Source organism: Centruroides sculpturatus, unplaced genomic scaffold (assembly GCF_000671375.1).
Source record: "Centruroides sculpturatus isolate CEXI.00-Female unplaced genomic scaffold, Cexi_2.0 scaffold2010, whole genome shotgun sequence".
NCBI classification, from domain to species: domain Eukaryota; kingdom Metazoa; phylum Arthropoda; class Arachnida; order Scorpiones; family Buthidae; genus Centruroides; species Centruroides sculpturatus.
The window spans coordinates 1-19,456 of NW_019386153.1; the positions used below are offsets into that span (position 1 = coordinate 1).

Here is a 19,456-nt window from a genome sequence, read left to right on the forward strand (position 1 = left end):
GCCCTTTGTTGTTTTTTAATGTAATAAGAAGCTGGTAATGGTATATTAATAACTTAGTATGTAAATGCAACATTACACTGATATTTGTGACATCAATTTGCTTTTTGAATCTCTCACAAATAATTGAAACATCTTAAAAAATTAGAATTGTTCATTTTGTCACAAGAAAAACTTTATCCATTAATTCATCATGTATTATTAAATGTCAATGTTACTGTAATAGCAACTGTAACAATGAATCGTCATGAAATGCAATAAAGTAAATTGGACCAAGCTGCTGTTATAGTATCAGTTGGCATATTTAAATTTTAAAACACTTCATGACTTTAAAAGTGCTGTGTTAGGCAAAATAATAAACATGAGAATAAAAAATTATTCATTTTCAATTGTTCATTTTCTTCCAGTTTATTTATTTAAAATTTGGAAAATTTATTCAGGAACAAATTTAGTAAATTTATATTTTTGTAATGGATTAAATGATTTATTAATGAATAATAAGTAAGAACAACTGCTTTGTTTTTTTAATTAAATCTCATAATTTTACAATTGCAGATTATTAATGGGATAAATTATAAACAACCACTCCGGGATATATTTAATCATGTACTCTGACCAATTACAGTGTGTAGATAACGAAAACAAATAAAAACGAATGTTTTCAAACTCCTTCCAAGTTTTTCATCAGGTTTTTTAACGATTTCTTGATGAAGAATCATCAAGAAAAACCTGATGAAGAACTCAGGAGTTTGAAAATGTTTGTTTTGTTATCTACACACAGTGATTGGTTTAGAGTACATGGGATAAATTATTTTTATATAATAAAATGTCTTATTTTAAATCTTAATAATTTGACAATTCTAAAAAAAGATATATTTTTTTACTAATTAAAAATTTTATTTTGAAAAATGTGTCATATAATCATTTATAAATAATACAGCCTATAAATGTGGCGGAGCAACTCATTAATGTTGGCATTAAGTACTATTAATGTCAAATGATAACTATGAATTAATAGAGAGAGTTTTTCTAGCTCTGAAAAATACTGGATTACTTAAAAATGGTAAATTGGAATAAAATAAGTATCATGTTGGTTAAAAAATCATCTAAACAAAGTTAAAATGATAGCAAACTACTAGTGGCCAAGTGGTTTCATTCCTTGAATTCTGATAGTTCTGTCGTGGGTTTGTGCCTTGCCAGGATGGGTTGGCCATGTGGCGTTTTCTAGGTTTTCTTCACATCTTTAATGCATAAATAGGCGCCAGTTACCCTTAAAAGACCTTCCAGAAGGCATCTTCTCTAGGCGAACTGCCCAAGTGTTGTGTTGTTGTAACTAACAAACCATAAAATGATAGTAGAAACAAAGAACTAGTTTTATTGGAAATTTTCTGAATCACTATTGGTTGGTGGTAAAAATAGTGAGTCGAGTTGAGTAAAGAACTGTCAATTTGTGTTTGTGTGTCAAATGCAAGTAAGCATGAGCCCCTTGTACATATAATATTACAATCACTACTGAGTACTTTAATGAGTACTGAGGAGAAATTCAATTTCTCCTCAGTACTCATTAAAGTACATCATTGAAAGAAAGTACACTATAGTCTATTTATCGTAACTTGGCACCTACTGTAAACAAAGATTTTGTTGTATTAATCCGCTGGAGATTTTCATTGGTCAAATCACAATCGGAAGTGGCTAGACACGTGTTGACCAGTTAAGCCCCTTTCTCTTCATGTGTTAAAGTAGGTCAGAGTGGTCACAATTTAAAAATTACCGAGATAATACTTAGAAAATTTATTATAGCCTACTTTAACATTTTCACGTAGCCATTTAAATATAGTTTGTCAAAAATTATTATTAAATATGTGTTATTAAGACTTACACAAAACATATTTATAATTGTGTAGTTGAACATACTTCAGAATTTTTATCTAAAAAACTATTTTATTAAATAGATATAAAACAAAACAAAAAACAAATTCTCTGGCAATCCTTAAAAATCATACTCAAACCTCTAAAGGAAAATGTTACAGTAATGTGTGAATTTATCTATATGATATTTATATAATTAAAAATTTTAAAAAGTAATTACAGTGTAAACTTACCTTATTAATCATCTGTATCAGAAGTTGCTCAAATTAATCATTTATATGGCTTTCGTCACTACTTGTGTTCGACTGAATAATCAGTTTTTCTACAACAGTTTCCAAAATCTCATCAAGTTCCCACATTTGTTGTTCTTCTTTTTCTATATGTTTGATACATTTTCTCCATCCTTCTTCAGTTATTTGTTCGACAACACACATTTTGAAATAATGATAGTTATTGTAATGAATGGAAAACAAAACCAAGACATTATAGTGCACATAACTGGAAAAAGTTTATTTTTAGTGATTCAGAATGTGCAAATATTCATTAAAATAACAATTTAACAAGTATGAAATAATTACATTTATAATCATTGCTAAGTGACTAGTATTTCATTAATGATTTTATAAATAACAAATAACTATTTTCTGCGGACGAATGAGATGCAATGCGATTTCTAATTGATGGACGTGGATTTAAGCCAATAAACAAAGGGAGATGTGTCTTAGTTTGTTTACAGTGGGTGCCAAGTTAGGATAAATAGACTATAGTGATTGTTATCGATGTTGTTTGTTCTTAGTTAATTTTTCATTTGATAAATGTGAAAGTGAATATGAAAATGTCTAAATATAAAAATGATTTTTTTTAGCTAAGTAAATGCTAAATTTTTGACTGATGTATATCAATATGTGTGAATAGACAAAAGTTTAATAAATCATTTTCCCCCCTCTATTTTTAGATATAGAAAAACAAAAATTATCTCATAAGGAGAAAAAGAAAATGAAAAAACAGGTGAGTTTTACATTGATTTGAATGTAATAAGTTAAATATATACATAATAATTTTAATAATAAATATCTAAGTACAGTTTGTACAAATAGTCATAATTCACAATGGTGAATTTAACAACAAGGACAAATGACAAAGACAGAAACCAAACTGATGATTGTAACAATAATGGTAAAAAGAAACAGAAAAAAACGAGTGAGGAAAGACCATGAATTATTTACTGTAATGGATTGCACAGTTGATATTTCAATTATTTGAATCTTCTTTCTTTGAGAATGTTGTTATTATGCACACTCAATGCAAATAGCATTATTAATAGATTAATCAGAGTTATATTTGTTCATATCCAAGCTTTCAAACTGCCAAAATAATCTTTAATAATCTTCATTCATCACAAGTTTACTGCAGTTTTTTCAGTCGTCCAGTTAAGTTTTGTGTGTTTGTCACTAGAGGTGCCTCTATGTTAGTACCCTTTCAAAAATAAATTTATGTTTTCATTGATTATTAATGATTTTCTCTTTTTATTAAAAAGTTAAGAGTTTATTTTTATTTTCATAATGTATTGCTAACCTTTTCTATTTTTCAGTATTTAAATATTATTCTGATACACATTAAGGTTTTTGTTCAAAAATGTGTTAAAAATACTATATATATGACATATAAGGTTGGAAAATTAACAGTAAAAACCTTACTATTGTTTACACAGCAGTGGTTGTCAAACTTTTCAATTGCAAAACCAAATTGTTCCTAAATTGTAAGTAGGTGGGCTTTAAACATTATATTCAGAGTGGTCCATTTTAATCAGTCCACTACAATAACTTAAAATATGTGCATTCTACAAAAAATATTTAAACCAAAAATGGAGTATCATTTTTATCATAGATAGTACTACAATCAGTGAAAAGAGGGTCAACTTCATTTTCTTAATATGGGTCAATATAAAATGGGATTCCCATTTTCATTTTATGAAATTTCATAAGAAATGAAAAGTTCATTTTTTGTGAGGAAGGTCCTAGCTTTTCTGAAATTCTTGTTTTTTCAATAAAGTCGTGTAGTTTCATTTGTTGCTTTTTTCTTTCCTTAAGCAAATGTCGGTAGCAGAAGACCGCATCCAAAACGCCTCGTCTTGCTTTTGCACTCCTTTCAAAATCTGGATCATTTGCTATAATTTGATCAATGGTTTCAGTTATTGTTACCAAACTTTTACTAAGAAATCTGTAACAAGTTCTTTGGGTTCTTCATTTTCAGAAACTCTGTTTTCCAGTTCTACATGAATTCCTTGTTCTGCCAGTTCTTGAAGGTTGTTGTTGGTAAGGCTCTCACCAGAAACCTGCTGTAACTCCTCAATATCCTGCTCATCTACATCTAGTTCTGTATCAGTTAGGCTGAGTTTGGTCAACCTAACCATACAGCGATACGCTCTTCTCGTTGAGAATTCTTGGATACCTTCAGCCATAACTTCTTCCACACTTCATTTGTACATTTATCAGTTAATTCTTGCCAAACTAAGCCAATATTGCCTATGGCATCCATGATGATATATTTTTTTCAAAATTTGCACCAAACAAACATAGATTTTAAAAAAGTTCACCTTTTTGCCATCCTTTTCTGACTGGTTTGTGTTCGTAAATAATCATATTATAATAAATAAAATAGAGAAGACTCTGAGGTCGGCGTGACATGTACATTTTCTTATCGTAAGCACTTTCGACGACCTTATAGTCATGTCGAAAGTGCTTGCAATAAGAAAATGTACTGTACATGTAACGCCGTCCTCAGTGTCTTCTCCATTTTATTTTATTATACAGTTATTTTGGCATGATAGTCATACTATTGATCATTCATATTATATATGAATCAATGAAATGCCGCGATAATTTAAATCAGTGTAAATTTTGAGATTTTTTTAGGTTTTGAGCAGATCGCACTATATCAAATTAAGTCAAAATAATAATAATAATAATAATAATCTTTTCTCAACGTGCTATTTGTACAAAATGTTAATGTAATTTTAATGAATAAAATTAATAAACAAATAAAAATCAAAACATAAATCTTAACATATAAACTACTGCAGCTTCTACAAAAAAATAAAATCTGAGATGAAACTTTTATTTGTGAATGGAAATGATATTCTTTAGTTCAATAATAATTAATTTTTCTGATTGGGTTTTGTTCTTTCTTTCTTTCTTTGGATAGTCTGATTTGTACATTAGAGTTTACATTTTGACTCTAAAATCTTTTTAGATCAGCTTTAGTTACAGAAATTCTTGAAATAGAACATCAATCCTTACATTACAGAACCGAACGATGGTTTAAATTTAAATTAACTTATAAATGTAAACATTAAAATATTATTTAAAAGTAACTAGATCTTCAGCACATTTTTCTCTATGTATTAGATGCCAGTTTGACTGTAAAATAAATATGGTAGTTCAATAATACATAAATATGTAAAGCCATATAACTCATTTAGTAATTCCAAGACAACAATGTGAATGATCTGCACTCTCCTGCAAGAAGTTCTTATCTAAATATCATAAAAAAATATCCAGATATATCCAGATCAACAGTATAAAAACTACATCAACTGCCGTATAATATAGGTCTATAAATTGGTGATAATAATTATGAATTATTGATTAATTTGACCCTAGAAGGAGGCATTAGGCACCATCTTGTATTAAATTTAATAATTATAATTTAATTAAATAATTTTTAGATTAAACTGAAAGAAAAGAATTGGCTTGAAGCAGGACTCGAACCTGCAACTCCTGCTTGTGTTGCCAATTATGCTACCTGGACCTCTGGTTTAATCTCCTCTTTCAGTATACAGGTGCTTCCCTACTTATGAATGTTCAATTTTTGAACTTTCAGACTTATGAACAATTTGACTGTACGTTCAAAAATTTTACACACATTCTCTTGCTGGTCTTGGAGTGATGTTAAATTCAGTCCTTAACCAGTAATAAATAATAGAAATAAATCCACATTAATTAATTATCACATATTGTCATTTTTTGTTTTTGTGCGAATTATGATGTTCCATTGCCACTCATGAGGTGGCGTTGAAATTGGTAATGATGGATTAACAGCATTTTTCTCTGTTTGCAATTTTTATAAACTTTTATAAAACATATTAAATATATTTTTTAGTAAGTAGTAAATCTGTAGTAAAAACATATATTTTTACTAGAGATTAATTCTTCAGAAATGCATCCAAAACATAATATAAATGTAGTAGTGGAGATAAATGCAAGAAGTGTTGCTCTATTACTGTGGAAATTACACCTGACCTTACAAAATTAAGCACATTAAGTAAAATAAAAAAATCTGCATTTGAAACACCCCTATTAAGCAGTAGCGAGCAGATAAACAAGCATAATGTGCTCTACTAAATACTTTGAAGGATCAAATGCTAACAATACATGGTTATTCTGTGTACAAATGTACTTTCTAGATCAGTTTTCGACTTACGGTCACATTTCAGTAATCTAACCTGATTGCAAATAGAGGAGTGCCTGTATTTAACTTTACAATATAACCATTGTTGGTTATCACAGTGCCAACAGCAAATGCATTCAGCGCCCCATGATAACCGATGATGGTTAAATATACTGGAAGAGGAGATTGGACCATAGGTCTGGGTAGCATAATTTGCAACTCATCCACACAGCAAGCAGGAGTTGCAGATTCAAGTCCTGCTGCAGGCCAATTCTTTTTTTTTCAGTTTAATCTAAAAATTATTTAATATAATACATGATGATGCTTAATACCTCCCTTTAGGGTTAAATTAATCAGTAATTCATAATTATTATTGCCGATTTATATCTGATATTATACTGCAGTTGATGTAGCTTTATTGTAATTATCAGGTTTCGTAAGTTGTTTATATTAGTATGAAAACTGTTAAGAAATCTTTGATGCTATTGAGTTGCTGCCAGTTTTGACAGAACTGTTATTAGAGATTTTTATAAATCAAATGCCAAACTGACTTCTCGAGGCAGTGTCAAAGCAGATAGACCAGATACATACAAAAACCCAACCTGCATTTCTGTCTTTAATATGATGAATGCTTGATTTTTTGGTGGTAACAAACATTATGTTCATGTTAAACTCTTACTTAAGCTTAATATTAAAAGAAAACTATGTAAAAGAGTCTTCCTTCTGCACTGTGTCTGTTATTTCATACTAGTACACATCTTCAAATTTCTAGAATAGCAATGAATGTGACACATTATGTCTCAGATTAGAAAAACATTAGAAAATATTTTGGCTAGGATCTAGAAGTATGTCTTTTCTTATAAACTTATAGAAAGTTGCAAAGAGAAACAATAAATTATATTTAGGCTATCTTGTTTCATTTAAGATTTATTTAGTGGAATATTAACATCTATCAATATTATAATATGCAAAGCAGTTAGTATTATTTTCCAAAACTTTTGACAAAATGTTAAAAATTTACTTAACTATTAATCTTTAATTTAATAATTAAAAAATTTATGGTGGTTTAATTATAGTTGTTAATTTTTATGTTAAAAGTTTATGAACTAAACATTTTCAAAGCTTTGTCAAATCATTGGAAAAGTGCTTACTTTAGTTGAATTAAAGACTAAACTGTTATTTTTTGAGCTATATTAAAGTTAATTTTAATTAAATATCCAGATTGGCCCTAAATTAGGCAGTTAAGCTAACATCTTGTGTAATGACTAGTGATTAGTAATAATTTTGAATTTAATTATCATATGGTTTGAATATAAGTGAACTCCTAATTTTGGAATCTTTATACTTTTGAAAAAAATTAGGTCACAAATATAAGTTGACCTTTTATTATTCATTTTAACTTCATAAGAAAAATTAGTAATTTGCATTACTAATTTTTCTTATGAAGTTTGCAAGTTTGGAAAATCATTAAAACAATGCTTTCATCTTCATTCCTGTTTCATTGCTGTCATGCTCGTCACCTTGAACAGTACATCCCCTCTTCTGTTGGTTACACAACATTTGTTAAAGCCCTTTATAAACACAAACAACATACATATACCAGCACACAAGAAATTAATATATTTTTACTAATGTTTTCAACCATTTAAACAGACATATTTGGGTATATAACACAGAACAAAATGGCTACATTGGATTTTAATGTAGCCATTTTGTTCTGTGTTATACACCTGTATGCTGGACAGCTATAAATAACAAATTGCTTCTTTTTTGTCAATACCAATAAGTCTAAAACGCACAAAATCATACTAAATAGATAAATTTGTAATTACAATAGAAATTTAAATTTACAGAATAAATTTTGCAGTAAATTTATAGCAACCTTTTCCCAATTTTTGATGATTGCTCAATTATTAGAGACTCCTACAACTAAAGTAATAAGTTACCAAAATACAATTCTGTAGAAATTACCAAAACCTACCGATTATGTTGAATATGATAAAAACAATTGGCTCGGCTTTTGAATGGTGAGTTCAAAAGCTGTGCCAATTGTTTTTATCATATTCAACATAATCGGTAGGTTTTGGTAACTTCTACAGAATTGTATTTTGGTCAACTAATCAATTATTTACAGTCATACCGAATGCTCAAATTGCACACACAGTTTGCAGAGAGCAGCACGACAGGTCACAACTTGGTCAATGTTTAGCAGCACCAAACAATTGACTCACTGAATTTTAGCATCAGTTTAGCTCTGTAAAATGTGTACCATGGGGAGTTATTGAAATTGAAGAAAACTTTAATTAGATTTGAATATAGGTCAAGAGCAATTTTTCTCCTTTTGATACTGGGGAAAAGACATTGACTAATATTCAGGTCAGTAAAGTGTATAATTTAGATAACTCTGGAACAAAATGTTAATACAGTTATGCTTTTCAAGCTTCTTTCAGATATTTACTTTCAGACAAAAGTTTTTAAAAATTATTATTAAATGATTGTTTATTGATTTTCTACAACAATGCAAGGAATTGACATTAAATGTTAAAAACATGTATTAGTTGTGCTTAGATTATTTTTATTCATAATATTATTAAAAAAAATATGAGAATTTGTTTACTGTTATAAAATGTTTCCGTGATTTTTGTTAATAAATTAAAAGGTTTTTAGATTCTGTGACCTTTTTTTATTAGACGGTTATAAATGTTGTATCCTGTAAGTATAGAGATAAATAATTTCATGTTTTATAGATGGAATTCAACCGAGTTTTAGAATCGGTGGGAAAACTTTCAGTTGGAAAAGACTGCGATCAGTTTACAGTTTCTCAAGCAGATAAATCAGCTGCTCAACAGTTGCAAATGGAAAATGCTGTGGATATTAAAGTAAGTTAAAATTATAATATTAAAGTTAAACCTTAATTTATATTATTTACAAATGATTTGTAAATGATATAAATTAAGATGTTTACATGTTTCTATATATAGCAGCTAGACATAGTAAGTGTTTCAGTTCAAATGAAAAGATTACCAGATTTATTTTATTAATAGTCATCTAGAACAATAGTTGCATTTAATTCCCAAAGAATAGAATTAATAGGTATCCTTTAATAGTAGATGCTCTCTGATAAACAGCAGCTTGCAACTTCACTACAGAGAGTGTTGCATTTTAATAAGATTTTATGTATTGATTACTTTATTAATAAGAAAAATGATTATAATTTAACTATATAAAGAACTATAAATATTTTTATATAAAGAATTGAATTACTCATTTTTCTGATGGGTAAATGCACTTTGATTCCTTCAGTGTGATGAGCATGTGGCCTTACACATCCAAGAGTATCACAGAATTAGACTTGAAGCATTAGTGAAGTCTTTTCTATGTGGCTTATAGAATTGAGTTAATTCTCAAAATTTGATCAGTCAGTTTTGATAAAATTTTGCATTTTCGTTAATTGCAACAAGGAATCTAAAAATGTAATAAAAAATGGGGTCCATGACTTTGTTTTTAAGATATAGAGAGGTCAAAGTGATGATGTCCAAGGTCGCTAGCAAGGGTGTATGCAATTTTATTTTATTTTGTATGCCAGTGGTGACGCCACCCTGCCATAGTAGAGGCATGTGATTGTCATAGATGAACCCCAAAACAATATTATTGGCTTGCTAGTGCTTTGACTCAATTCTTAGTTTGTGTGCAGACAGAAAATGAATTGTGCCTAGTATAATATCAAATGGAAATTTTATATATATATATATAAAACAAAATTGTAAAATTAAAAATGAATTTAATTTTAGTTATTTTATTGTTAAGGTAGAAAACTTTTCTATTTCTGCTCGAGGGAAAGATTTGTTTGTGAATGCCACCCTTAATATTTCGGCCGGTAGGAGGTATGGATTGGTCGGACCAAATGGGTACGTAAGTTCAGCTNAAATATATATATATTTCATAATAATTCAACTTTAAGTTTCATTTAATATATATATATATATATATTTTAATGCTTTTTGATTTTATGTGCAGTTTTAGTTAGTTTTTCAAATTTTTTAATAAGAATATATCAAATTTGAAATTATTCAAAAAAATTAAGTAAAACAAATCAAAATTTCTAAATTATAAGCTCATATAATTGAATTAGATTCATATTTTCAATGCATATTTATTTGAAATTATTTTTTTGTAAAATATCAAATATTTGAGTGTTAAAAAAATATAAAGAATTTATAAGGAAATAAACTAAAAATTTTGTACTAATTAAATTTTGAGTTTGTGACAAATTTTAATATATCTATTTTAGTGTAGTTTTTATTTTCTATTAAAATTGAATTTAGAAACAACTATTACAAGATATTACATTTATTTTTAAATAATAATAATAAATAATAAGGAAATTATGAAAAAATAAATTTCACTATAAAAAGAATTATTTTAATAAAAAGTACAGCCTAGAATATTTACAGATTACTAGAACAGTACATAGTATATAAATTATAGTATATTAACATTCTTTACTTAATTAATATTAATATTTAATTTGTTCAAATTGCTGTAACATTTGCTAAAGTAAACAATTTTCTAAATACAGTGGAACTGGGTATACGACCTTAATCAGTTCCTGATGTTTAGACTTATACTGAATAGGATGTATACCAAACCAATCTTTCCCATAAGAAGTAATGTAAAAATGATTAATCTGTTTTCACGTAAAAAAAAACACTTCTTGATATAGTATATTAATGGGGTTGTAAGATAATTTAACTTCTTTCTCAACGTTAGCAGATTTAATAATGTCTTTATTTTTCACGATTGTCAATATCATTGTTCTCGGAATACAGTATGCAACAGTTAAATCTCAAACACGCATGCCACTGTCATATTTCTCAACAATCTCTTTTTTTCAGTTCCATTGTGATTCTAGTCATTTTTTTTAGTTTTATGTTGCTTTTCATTTGCCTTTTTGCAATTCATGATTAATAAAAATAATAAACTTACAAATTAAAATCAGAAGAAATTTAATAAAGTTATAAACCGTGGCACTGTGAACGTCTAGTCTGGTCTAATACACCGATAGTGCTTGAGGATAGTGCTGATAATCAAAATCAGCTAGGTCGTTCAATTTGATCACATCTGTGAACAAGATTGGCCTGTTGTCAAATTTTCATTTTTCGTGCAGAGAGAAAAATTCTAAATGACGATATCACAAGTTTATTTACAGATAGTTACAACCTTATATACAGAAAGCTTATAACATTGTGGAGACAGTGGTCGGAGCACACGAGATCCTGCCCTGAATATGTCAACCGAAAAAGTGGTTAACCTCAACCTCTGACGTCATGCCAGAGGTTGAAGTTAACCACTTTTCCGGTCGGTAGTCAGGTGTTGCCAATCGCCGCATGCTACTTGCTCATAGATGGCACATAGAATTGAATTAAGTCGTATACTGAGAAAAATATGCTTTGTCCAAACAGGACGTATTCTGAATCGGACGTGTTCTAAAGCAGATGTATACCAAGGTACCACTGTATTTATTTTATCAGAAATATAACATTTAAATACAGCCAGCTAAACAATTAAAACTTTTTTAATGTTATGAATAAATAAACATATACATTTTTTTAAAACTTAAATAGAAGATGGATACTACAAGACTAGACAAAGAAATAGTTATTAGGCTTGAATACAATCTATTTGATATCATTGTTTTCAATGCAGTGCTCATTTACTAAAAGTAATTACTGCCAGTACTGATATATTGTAACTAAACATAATGTTCTGTTTTAGGAAAAATGAAACAATAATTAATGTTACATTTTAAAGTAACATTAAACAATGTTACTTTAAAATGTAACATTAATTATTGTTTCATTAAACAATGTTTAATGCTACTAATTATTTATCTTTACTTATAAATGTACACACTTAGAGTTTTCAAAATTTTTTTGTACTTCTCCAGCTACACTTTCTTCCTTATTTCCTGTTTTGAATTTACCGTTAGTTGCTAAATCTCTCTTTTAGTAACTGTATGTTTATCTTTCCCTTTTGAAATAGTATTATTAATGTTTTTCTGTACCTTGATTTCTAACAAGAATTTAGTGGGGACAGACCAGATAGTATTGACCATTTGTTGAAAGATGGCTTTGACAAAAGGGGTTCTCCCGCTTTCTTACTTTTTAAATCAGCTCTAATTGATCTGTGGTGTTTATGTGGCCAATAGAGTTTGTTTCTTTCATTTGTTTCTATTGTGTCAGTTACTAGACTATTTGAAATTTTATGGAATTATTTTACTGTGCCAACTGTTGGTACTATGTACAGTGGGTGATCAGTTAATGAACATAATCCATTCCAAGACTTTGTTCGCTATCCGAATTGTTCATTAACCGATTATTGGTTTACCATAGGTTTTAATGGGAATTTAATTAATTCGTTCTGGAGACCCCCAAAAATAAAAATATATATACTTTCTTACTATGTTTATGTAATAGTAAAAATACATACATACACAGTTTTGTGTTTTTATTAGTCATGTTTTTTCCGTTTGAAAGGGTTAAAGATTGCTTTTCTCTCTTCTTCAGGATTTTTCGTAAGTAACTAATAGCATTGCAATTGTAGAAATCCCCAAGCCTCAACCTAGTTTGGATGCCATTCTAAGACCGTTGTTCTGACTTCCTGCTTCTTCAAAGGATCTTTAATAACAGATATCAGCATTAATCCTCTTTTTCAGAAGAAAACATATCTTGCCAAGTTTCTTGGTGTTCTTCATTCAAGAGTGTCCTTCTGTCGTCAGATTCATTTCAGGTTCCATTATGAACTCTTTGATGTTCTTTATTTCTCAAATGTGATTTTTGTTACTCCTTTAGCTGCTTGAGTCTTCCTGATTATGTAGTATTTTTCTTAAATAAGATTGAACTGCAGCCTATTGTAGACCTGTTCACACTATACTGCCCAGCAACATTAGACATCTTCTGCCCACTACCTCTTTATCTTTGCTATTATACTCTCACCTTTTGAAAATAAAAACCGACGCAAAACTTAACGAGTTCTCTACCCCACCTGACAGTCTTGCCAATACATAAAAGAATTGTTTTATCAGAAAAATAAAAGGCTGGAATTACAAGGGAGAGTTTCAAAGTTCAGAGGAATACTATCCAATCGGTATGTACTGGGTTGAGAGTCAATGTCGACGTCTCCCACATTCCAAAAAGTTTTGAATTGTTGCCCGAAGACAAGGGAAGACCAATCGTATTCATTATTTTATGTCGCTTCTTCTTGTATTTGTTCTGTGGGGTGTTCGTTATCTGATCATGTGTTCGTTATCTGAACATAAAAATCTTTTGCGAAAGTGTTTGTTATCCAATTTGTTCGTTAACCGATCACCCACTGTATTGGCTATCAATACTACTAATATTGTCTGCTGGTATGGCCGTCAATGTGTTCCGGCTGAAAAACAACCCTGTGTTGGTTTATTATTGAATAAGATTTTTCTAATCACATGATCATGTATTGCTCGCAGCTTCTGAAAGTACTGTAATTTATAGATTATTACTGCATTTGTGTGGTTGAGAATTTAATTTTGCATTTATTTAGTTCGTCTAATACTAATAATATCTTAAGGATGGTAAATTTAATTATATATTTAAAATTGTTTATTTAGTACTTAATGTAACTTTACCTTCTTCAAGTGCATTAGAACATACGGTATATATTTCATTATTATTTGTTAAAATATTGAGTTTTGCTCTCATATTTAAATTTAATATTTATTTTTAGTCATGGAAAGACAACATTATTGAAACATATTGCAAATCGTTCTTTAAACATTCCTCCAACTATTGACGTTCTTCTTTGTGAGCAAGGTAAGTGAAATGTTTTTTTGGAAATATTTAAGAAATAACAATTGCTGATAAGAAATACATTTTACAGAGGTGGTTGCTGATGATACACCTGCCGTCGAAGTCGTGTTGAAAGCCGATACAAAAAGAGAAAAATTACTGGAAGAAATGAACAAATTGGAAAGTGAAGTGAATAAAGGAAATATCAAAAATCAGAGTCGTCTCAATGATGTATTTATTTATTTTTATAATCACGACAAAAATAGTTTAGATATAAAATTTTTATTTCGGTGATGATTATTTCAGATTTATGAAGAATTAAGAATAATAGGAGCTGATTCAGCAGAAGCCAGAGCAAGACGTATTTTAGCTGGTTTGGGTTTCTCTAGGGAAATGCAAGACCGTCCAACTAAACATTTTTCTGGAGGATGGAGAATGAGAGTATCACTTGCAAGGTATTGTTCCAATATTGAATATTAGATATTCTAATTTAATGCTATATAAATTTTAGTAGATTAAATAATTTTAAAATAATTAGATGAATATTTTTTATATAGAACTCCTATAATGTTCTGTTAAGTTATTTTTTCACTTATGATATAAGTAATTCTATCCACCAATGGCCGAGTGGAGAAAAACACTGAACACTAGTAGTTGGTCATGGGTTCTTGCCTCACCAATAGACTGATTATGTGGAGTATTCTGGATTTTCCTCACATTTGTAACACCTAAACAAGTGCCAGTTTTAATTAGAAAGCTGTCCCATGAGGTGGCAGATTGCCCACACATCATGTTGTATACAAACAAACATAAAAGTTATAAGTTAAAAGGTTATATTTTAAAAAACTTAAAAAATTTCTCAAAAAAACCAACCATGAAAAAATATCCTTCTCAGTCTTTACTGATTTTTGAGGATACTTAATTAAAAACTATGGACTATAACTTTATTTTAACAATGAACAAGCTTTATTTAATATTACCTCCAAATGCATTTTGCCCTGGCTATAACAGGGCCTCTTCAGTGAATACAGCATCACAAGCAATATCTGTATTACAAACATAATGACTTTGATAACAAACTATCTCATGTGAAGATGTATTTACCTCCCTAACTATATTATTCCAGCATGCATCTAAATTCATGCCAATATTTAAATTAATAACATTGTTCTGCATAACCATTGCTTAGTGTTCTTTAATTCTTTTTATGATATTCTTTTCCATATAAAGAATTTTTACATTATTTATATCGATATTACAGTTATTTTCCTGACAATGATGAAACCATGGTGAAATAATATTTTTTAATTGTATTACCATCATGTGCTCTTATAATTGCTTTCCCAACTGACGCTTAATTTCTCCAACATAATATCTTGCTTGGTCACATGTAATGTACATACCAAAACTGGTATGTACTGTATATGTGATCAAAATATCCTTCTCATGGTGTACCATGAGAAATATATTTTGGTATTTGGATATTTTCTCATGTTGCTTATTTGAGAAGTTTTTTAACTTTTACTTTTTTTTAAAATTAACTTTTTAACTTATAAAATACACTGATTCTACTGTTTAGATTATTTTTAAATATTTTTATTACATAAAAGTTATTGTAAAGACTAAAATATAAGGTTGTTAAGAGAATATGAATTTAAATAATGTTTTGATTGTTAGTAAAATCAAAAATGATGTTATAAAGTGTAATCTTATAATTTTTATTGTATGAAATTAATATGTATGTAATATGTATGAATGGATGTAAGTATCACCCTGTAACAAGGTTTGTCTTAGTATAATAAAGGTGATGATATGTATGTTTTAGTAACAATCTATATATCTTGCATAAATTGTATTTTATTTACATTTATAAAAACATGGTAATGCCATATAAGGCAATGAATGTCTGTCTCCAGTATTGAAAACAATAGTGACACCTCCATGTTTTTATTTTTCAGTCAAATTCTAATATTATTATATAATATATAATAGAATATTATATATTATTATAATATAATTATATATAGTATTCTAAATATATATAATCACAAAAAACAATCATAATGTGAAATTTTATATCTGATTTACTCCATATAATTTATTTAATATTAGGAAACATTGCAGTTTAAAAGTCAGTTATGGGCAAAGATTGTTTTCTTTGCCATATTTCCTTAGAGTCTGCATAGGGCGAAGGCAGAAGACATCAAAGGAAGCACAAAATACTCTTTTCAGCATTATAAACTACAATTATACTGGAGTTTTAGTAAAAGCTAAGCATGATGGCTGCAACATACAAGTCAAATAAGGACTATTTTCCATTTAAAATATAATTATTGACAGTTATTTTTATTGTAATAACTGATATAACTGGGATTCTTTATAAAATGTTTAATCATGTGTGAAATATTGGTTTATAATTGCTGTTGAGTTACAGTACAATGCAATACAACACAGTATAAAGATAGAAAAATAATAATTAAATTTAATTGTTAACTGTGTTTTTATACTGAGAGTTATTTAAAATTATAAATGATATATTTTAATTTTTAATGTAATTTTTATAATTATTTATTTATAATTAACCAAAGTAAAGTTAAATTATTTTTAATTGTTTTAAGGGCCTTATTCATGGAACCTACTCTACTAATGTTGGATGAACCTACTAATCATTTGGATCTTAATGCTGTGATTTGGTTAGATAAGTAAGTTACTGTTTTTATTTTATTGATGTATATTTGTTTTCATTTTAAATTTTACATAAGTTGAAAATGTGTAATACAGGTAACCCCCGTATAACATGGGAGTTACATTCCAAAAAATTGCCATGTTATGCAAATCTGTGTTATACGAAACAAAGAACTAGTGCAAAAAGGGGTGTTAGGTTCCAAAAATTAAAAAACATTTTGTTAAATCCTTATTTAAATTGGATTTATTATTCATTTCTTTCATAGGTAAGATACTTATTTATTATTTAAGTAAATATTTACCAGAGGATTATTCATCCTATATGATGATCTCAGCATGAGCCTCATGAACTGGTAACAGTTTTCAGGTGCATTCGTTAATAGCGGTTGTTCTGCAACGGGAGTGCGCTGCTGTTTGTAGGCATTTAGGAACAATGGTAAAAAAAAAGATGGCGGCGCCCGCACTATTGATAGTATCGTGATGGAGGAATCTATAATTCTAAAATGAGCTTTTAGAGGAAAAAGAAGGGTCCCAATTGTAAAATTTAACCATTAAATGGATTATTGTTGAAAGAGCATTCAAAGTAACCACAAAAACAATTAGAATGCTCATGTGGAGTTACGCGAAAGTATAAAAGAATGCACCCTTTATTACATTTCATATTTTACGAGGGTTTTACTCAATTCCCGAACCGTGTTAGAGTGAACCCTTGCTGTAAAAGCACTGTGTTATACGGGGGATGTTCCCAATTCTTGAACCATGTTAGAGTGAATCTGTGCTATAGAAGTGCCGTGTTATATGGGGGTTACCTGTATTTATGAAAGTAGTAGTTTTGCAAAAATGCAGAAACTATTTAGAAAATAACTTTATTTAATATAGAACTAGAAAATAATTTTGACAAACATTGAAAAATAACAATCTATTATAACCCAGCTCCTATTTTCAACTAAATACAAACAACTCTTTAACACTTGGTGTAGAGTGTTAAGGTGATCAGAATTCTATTTAATAGAGATTTGTACAGTGGTATCTCAGGATACAAACGCCCCAGCATATGAAATTTTCAGGATATGACATGAAATTCGAACACATTTTTGCTCCACGATACGAACGAAAACTCACCATACGATGTTACATTAGTTCGCAGCACCATTTTTTATTCATTTCTGTTCATTGGTCTCAGTCCGCGTGTTTGCTTCGTCGTGAAAGGATCTTGCTCGATAAAGGAAATCTTGAGGTATTACCAGAAAGTGACTGATTTTATTGAAAAGAAACATCCCAAAAAGGTTCACACTAGCTGTATTGCTGCTCAGAGTAATGACATTTGCCTAAGTCATTTTAGAAACATTTTAAAAAGTAGGCAAAGCCAAACCTCTTGGATAGATATTTTACCAAGCAACCTCTATCCAGTGAAAGTGCTGGTGGAAGTGAAGGAAGGAAAGAAAAAAGCAGTGAATAAAAATTTTAAAAAATATATATATAAAACAACACTAATTTTTTAATCTTTTCTAAGTTATTTTTAAGTTATTGCTACATTATGTTATGTAAGTTAAGTTTTAGTATCATTTCCCTTCTCCCTCTCTTCCACCACCAGTTTACACCTCCACCATAGTCTATCCTGAAAGGTAAAGTGCAAATAAAACTATTTTTTTTATCAATTATTATTCTATTATGGTTATTTATACATTTACAACTACAAAATGCATTTTCCAGTGTTTTCCTTACTTTAGTTATTATTATTATTTTTTTTTAATGTACTACTTAGCTTTAATTTGAGTGTGTTTTTTGTGTTGGAACAAATTATTTGGTTTTACATGTAATCGTATGGGGAAAAATGATTCACCTTATGACATTTTCATGATACAATCCCAGTTTTGGAACGGATTAATTTTGTATCCTGAGGTACCACTGTATTAGGTTTAAGTTATTAACCTTATTACCTAGAATTAGAAATTGAGTGGACAAATCTTTCAAAGAACAAGCGTAACAATTTTAAATCGTATTTACAGATATTGAAAAATTTTTGTATGAATGTAAATAAAATTTTATACAATAATTTTAAATTTAAAATTACTTTATTTAGTTTTATATGTATCATTATTTTTGTAATGTATTTATATATGTTTATAATATAAAAATATAAATTTAAAAGGTGCATTTCACTAACTCCAACAATTTTAATTACAGTTATCTTCAAGGTTGGAAGAAGACATTGCTTGTTGTATCCCACGATCAAAGTTTTTTAGATAATGTTTGTACAGACATTGTTCATCTAGATAATCAAAAATTATTTTATTATAAAGGCAACTTCAGTAAGTAATTTTGCTTTAAAAAAGATCTTGACACTATCAATAAAGTTCTGAAAAAATAAAATATTTAGAAGTATTCTACTGCATTTATTATAATAATATTTAATTTTAGTAATATGTGAATTTAGATATGTTTGGATGATTACATTACCATTTTTCCTATAATATGTATATAATGTTCATACAATTTAGTTAAATAATACAAATTAATTAAAAGTTATGTGCATTGCAAAGATCTTAATTTTACTTATAATTCTATATTTTTATCAGATAATGTAATATCTTGTTAAAGAAAACAGTAAGCAGAATAAGTAGTAATAATAA

At 28.6% G+C, this 19,456-nt stretch overlaps 1 protein-coding gene across 1 annotated transcript in view; it reads left to right on the plus strand.

Annotated features, from left to right (window-relative positions):
* The first annotated feature begins 2,804 nt into the window (after positions 1 to 2,804).
* The window catches only part of LOC111613831 (ATP-binding cassette sub-family F member 1-like), a 34,217-nt gene continuing 17,565 nt past the window's right edge, over positions 2,805 to 19,456 (plus strand). Inside the window, exons 1-8 of the mRNA XM_023355182.1 lie at positions 2,805 to 2,874; positions 9,063 to 9,194; positions 10,123 to 10,223; positions 14,077 to 14,162; positions 14,230 to 14,369; positions 14,445 to 14,593; positions 16,757 to 16,840; positions 19,011 to 19,135. Of these exons, the coding sequence (XP_023210950.1) occupies positions 2,863 to 2,874; positions 9,063 to 9,194; positions 10,123 to 10,223; positions 14,077 to 14,162; positions 14,230 to 14,369; positions 14,445 to 14,593; positions 16,757 to 16,840; positions 19,011 to 19,135 (829 nt within the window). The 5' untranslated portion in view covers positions 2,805 to 2,862. The remainder of the gene's footprint in view (positions 2,875 to 9,062; positions 9,195 to 10,122; positions 10,224 to 14,076; positions 14,163 to 14,229; positions 14,370 to 14,444; positions 14,594 to 16,756; positions 16,841 to 19,010; positions 19,136 to 19,456) is intronic.